Source organism: Oreochromis niloticus, linkage group LG13, assembly GCF_001858045.2.
Source record: "Oreochromis niloticus isolate F11D_XX linkage group LG13, O_niloticus_UMD_NMBU, whole genome shotgun sequence".
In the NCBI taxonomy this organism is placed as follows: Eukaryota; Metazoa; Chordata; class Actinopteri; order Cichliformes; family Cichlidae; genus Oreochromis; species Oreochromis niloticus.
In genome coordinates this window covers 15627653-15633372 of record NC_031978.2, presented here as the reverse complement: position 1 = coordinate 15633372, position 5720 = coordinate 15627653, and the positions used below count along the sequence as shown (strand labels likewise).

The 5720-nt window shown below is 36.7% G+C and overlaps 1 protein-coding gene across 1 annotated transcript; it reads right to left on the bottom strand.

Annotated features, from left to right (window-relative positions):
- On the bottom strand, positions 1–1533 carry LOC109204716 (polymeric immunoglobulin receptor-like). Its single transcript, XM_019366271.1, has 3 exons — positions 1494–1533; positions 528–848; positions 1–368 (listed from the first exon to the last, which is right to left on the bottom strand). Exons 1-3 carry the CDS (start codon positions 1531–1533, stop codon positions 1–3), a joined length of 729 nt encoding a protein of 242 aa, XP_019221816.1.
- Positions 1534–5720: the final 4187 nt, after the last annotated feature.

The window sequence follows — 5720 nt, the reverse complement described above, 5'->3', positions numbered from 1 at the left end:
TTATAAATGAATCAAATTCTCATACTTGTAGAGTTTAGTTGATAACTTACAGTACTTGTACTTATTACTGGTAATCGGTTTTTCAGTAACAGTTAAATATACTGGTATCTGAATGTCCGCTTCAGCACACCAATACCAGCCACTGTTCTCTGACTTTAGTCCACTCATGGTCACTGTGAAAACATTTGGGTCCCTCATATGAGCGGTCACTGTTGTTCCATCTATGGATCCAGATGATCCTGTCACACAGTTCCTGCCCAGCCTGCACCACTTCATTTCTCCAGAGTTACTGTGGTGACATCTAACAGTTATGTTTTCTCCAATATATCCTGTAATCTTCTGATGATCCACGTAGAGACTGGGGGTACCTTCAAGGAAAATAAATAAATAACTAATAACTAATGAATGGAAAATTTGTTGGAAATTCAGTCTACACGTCTATTCTCTAACATGACAAATAAGAGAACATTCAGTCTGAAAAAAACTAAACTTTACTATTTGAAATGTGTAGAAAAACGGAGACTCACCACTGGTAACTGACAGTTGAAAATGCACTCTATCATCCACCCATCCATCAATCTCCACCATACACCAGTAATCAGTGTTTTCATTGGCCAGCTGGTTTATAGTCACAGTAAAAATTTTCTTTCTTTTGTCATCAGAGATTAAATATTTTCCAGAACCGTCTGGTTTGTTTGTTTTTACTGCATTGCTGCAGTACCTCCAATAATATCCTTCACACAAGTACTTCACATTATTAACATATTGGGACTCATAGAGACATGGGATGGAGATAGATTTTCCAGTTTTCACTGATACTTTACTGACTGTAGTTATGCTGTGAACTCCTGCAACAAGAACAAATAAATAAAAATATTTGAAGCATTACACAGACAAATATCTACCCAATAATTACTGATCAAGTCCCCGTTTCTCCCACATCAAAAATCAAACCACATGTCAAACAGACCACAAGATGGCGCCTTAAGACAGCATTCCTTCACACCCAGAATTCAGTAGTTTCAATAATATAGAGAGGGCATTTATTCTGGAGATGAACGATTCTTCAGAATACTGTTTTTGTCACTGCAGTGTACGTGTCTACTTTTATTTTCAGGTATTCTGTGTAGTATCTTCAAATGTCTACTAGATTTCATTAGTGAACAGTGTGAGATTATTATACTATTTTATGCTACCCTATACTTCTAATCAAAGAAATTGTTGAATCATTATACGGCTATAGGCCACATTATGCCTTGGATTAAAGATTGTGAAATCATTATACTGTTTTATGAAGCATACTGCTGCGTTATAAGAAATATTGTTTTCAGAGAATCATGGCCTTATTTGTCTGATTAGAAAGAACAGAACATACTGCACAGGAAGCCAAGGTCATAACTTAGGCTCACTGACAGAGAAAGAATGTGGATGTTTAGGTTTTATGACTTTGGAGGGGGGCTGAAGCTATAAGAATGTGAGAAACGGTCAGACACTTCGAGATCTGGCGCACACCCTCCTGTCCACATCTCCCATCCAGACGTTTATGCTCAAAGTGTTGTATGGAATAAAGAGATTGTTGATTGAGCATTTATACACCGAGTGTTGTTCTTCCTTCAGCCCAAAGATCAAAGAATTGGGATATTGAACAACAGGCAAAGCACGTTAACCCTAAGATGGCCCCATTTATCAGTGTTGTCATTTTTTTGTATTTTGATTCTTCCCACAGTTGTGCACCTGATCCTACGTTGAAGATTTAGAGTTAAATGTGTTCCTACTCTTTACACTGACACCGCTGTCAGTCAAGCCCTGCTGCTGCGTTAAGAAAATGTGTAAAAATTAGGAAAAGTTTCTCACAGTGTGAAAACGGATGTCTTAAAGTATAGTCTGATGAAATGATAACCACAGAACAGTATGTCACATCCCCATTGTTCTGACCCTTGAAAAAAAGAAGAAACATCAGAGACATGTAAATGTGGTAAAATAAGAAAGTCTTTAATCTTGAGAGCTTAAAAAGAAGAAAAGCTGCACTTCTTTAGTTTTCTTTTTTTTTTCCACTTTTTTTAAAAGATGTTTTGCCTCTCATCCAGGAGGCTTCTTCAGTTCTAAAGCAACTGGTGAGGAGTCACAGGTTATATACCCCTAGTGGGGACTGTTCCCTTTGGAGGTGATCCTGAGGGCCGTTAATCAGTCATGCCATTCATGTAGGTTGTCACATAAGAACAAGAAGACAGATGTTTTGAAAGACTAGCACAGGAGTTCAATTAAAAAAAAATCCCTTTGTAATTTACAAATCTCATGTTATCAAATATTAGAGTTCAAAGCATGTAAAAAGACTGTTAAAATAATTAAAAACATAGTTGTATAGAGTTTCAGGGGCAGATGATATGATTCAACACTGTGCAGGAAAAATATTCATGCACACAGATCTCATATATCACATTCACATTTAGTGTACTTACTGTGAGATTATCATTAACAGCTACATGCTTTCCATCGGAATTCAGATGCTACACATTAGCTGGCACCACTTTATTTTTGCAGGGTTTCCACTGTAATTTCCTGCCTTTCCTTTTTGTGGATTGAATTGCTTAATTATTATATTAGCCCACTCTCATCTTAAAATCTCCTCTGTTTTCTGTTGATAGGCACTTTTTCTTTAAACTATAGTCACAAAAAATACATTTCTATACTATATAATAGAACAAATAATACAACAAATGATAGCACAAAAGAAAAATGTTTAATATAGATTGAAAGGTCAAGATTATACATTATTGTTGATGCTTACAATACAAGAACCAAGAATCATATTAATGATCCTGAAAAAGAGCAAACAAACAGGTCAATGCTTCTTTGAGCCATTTTACAGCTACGCAGGAAAAAAGTTAGCAAGAAGAAGAAAAGATTTACTAATAACAAGCTGATGGCAGCAGATAACACATTGCACCATAAGACTCCAGTAACATAGGCACAGATAAAAGAGATAAAATTGCAAAATGTTTGAATATTTAATCATTTAAATTCTGATTAGCTAATGTGCTCTAATGTAACTCCTGTGTCTTTTCCGTCACCCTGTTGGAGAACAGAAACAAATCTTATGAACATTTGCCAGGAAATTAGGAAGAAAAAGCAAAGAAAATGTGACAGAATTAAAAGGAAAGAATGACACTGGGATAACAAACAGAATGATTTGAAGTGAAGGAAATAAAAGAGGTGAGATACAGTGTGTGGTTGGGTTCAGGTCTTGTAATATTTACCCTTTTCATGCGTTGTTTCGTAACAACAGAACTGTACAAGATTTCCGTTTCACTTTCAGCAAATGACCTCTGGGCAGGAGCAAAAATACAGACTGAGCACTTTACACTTCTGCTGTGCTTTAAGAAAAAATCTTAGATGAAAGTCTACGTATATTCTTACATATATATGCATAGTTGTATGTTAGTGGTGATTTTTACCCACATGCCCAACACTGGAGGGTAGTTTTCTATTGCTCTAGTACTCCTCCTATTTAAAGTGTAGGGTATCAAAATAGCAGTACTTAAATGAACTACAAGGAGTAAATGTTTGATTTATCAGACGTGAAGCAAAATACAGCTTTGTGAATGATGGTTTAATGTCTTCGCAGCTGTGGTTGCATTTTACAAGTTATATAAAATACACACCAGTTTACTGTATGAAGATTCATTTTATCAGACAGACATATTAGAACTCACCTTCTAATACTCAAATCAATCACAATCAGCATACGCTCATGTGACCAGTAGGGATGGGTATTGATACGATTTTCACGATTCCGATTCTATTTTTGATTCTGTTTAACGATTCGATTCTTTATCGATTCTCTTATCGATTCTTTTTAAAAAAGGAGAACACTAAGGTCGATTAGCTTAGAACTTTGTTTTATATCTTGTCTTTGAACAAGATAGAAATTTAGGAATAACATGGCCTTACAAACCCAACAGTGAGCTCTTAAGAGATCCACAGCCTACGGCTCTTCGATGGGGTGTCACAGGGTCCCCAGGAAAAAAAATTGTAAATGTAAAATAATAAAATAAATATTCTTCTGTAGCAATAACAAAGTATAACATAAATTATTCTGTAGCAATTACACAAGAATATCCAGTAATGTCCCTGCCTACAATTAAACTCATTCACTTACCAAAAATCCGGGGCATCTGCTGTGGCAAATGGGTGCAAGCCTTTGACCACAAACTTAGTCACTGTTCGGTGACATTCGTCTATCCTGGCCTGAAAGGAGACGCTACCGGTAGACTGCAGTGAAAACTGCCAGCATCTGAGCCAGCCAGACTCTGTCTGTCTCTCTCATCATGGTCACCTAAATGCACAGTAATGGCAGGTTTTGTAATAAGGCAGACCGCGCTAACATAATATGCACTGTTAGTTGATTATTTACCTGCTGTATTAACAGGAGCGGACGTGCAAACGTTACCGCTGCTGCTGGGTTGAGATTCATGAGTCCGGAGGGGAATTAAAAACACGACATTCATTTAAGGTTATCGCGTGTTTTGTGAGCAGATGCTTTTGCCTATTTGTAGTGTTTCCTCCCTTAAATGAAATATCTACTTTGCAAGTATTGCAAGGGTCCCCCGTTGTCATCCGTTCTCGTAAAGTATAACCAAACTTTTGAGCGTTTGAGCCGCTTAGGTGCCATGATTCCTGCCAGGTAAATGACGCTCCACTACGCGGTGACGTCATTCGGGGCAACTGGAATCAATAAGGGAATCGTTTGCAAAAATGACAAACAATTCCAAGGAATTGAAACAGTGGGAACCGGTTCTCAACAAGAACCAGGTTTCGATACCCATCCCTAGTGACCAGTACGTTTACTGATAATTGTAAACTGAATTTGTTGATAGCACTGTAGTTTGTTACCATGGTTAACTTACCTTCCCTTTTTCGTTGAGTCTAACTTCAGAGTATGTTACTTCCTTGTCCACCTGTGTAGAATCAAAATAATACATGGCATTTACACTCACTGAGTGCCCCATAGGATCATTTTTTAAGTGCATGGTGCCAGTGTTGAGAAAATACCAGGTTTATAAAGGTTAGAGGTACCTTGGCTAAACCTTGTTTTTTGGGTCTAACATCAGAGTATATTATTTCCTCTTCAGCCTGCATTGAAGAACAAAACACAATTAGAAAATCTGCCAAACTGTCATTGGAAAATTTTGTACTGTGATTTACATCTCCTATTCTTTTAGTGCTGTGTACCATGCCCACAAGGAAGGAGATCAGCATAATTTACCGTTGGTGTGACTGATGAGTCTGCTTTCCTCTGCTCTAGAAAAATGAAACTGCTGTTACTGACACTGTGTAACAGTTTAATTTGAAAGATTTTGGAGAAAACAATTGTGATGGATGTAAATTCAAGTTCAATATTACTTACTGTGTCTCAGTATAAACCAGATGAACAACACAACAATTACAATCCAGATCAACACACTCAGAGGGATGATGAGGATCCTTGGGTCAAATGAAGCTCTGCAACATGAAGATTGAAAATATAATTTAGTTTAGTTTAATGTTTAATGTAAAAAATGTTTATACTTCATTTTAAGAAATATGTTACCTCTGATTACTGCAAATAAATATACAAAATATCTGACCTGTGTTGTTTATTTTCTCCTATTGTAGAAGTTTTCCCTTGTTCCATTGTTCCATTTTCAGCAACAGTATGAATAGTAGTAGAGATAGTAGTA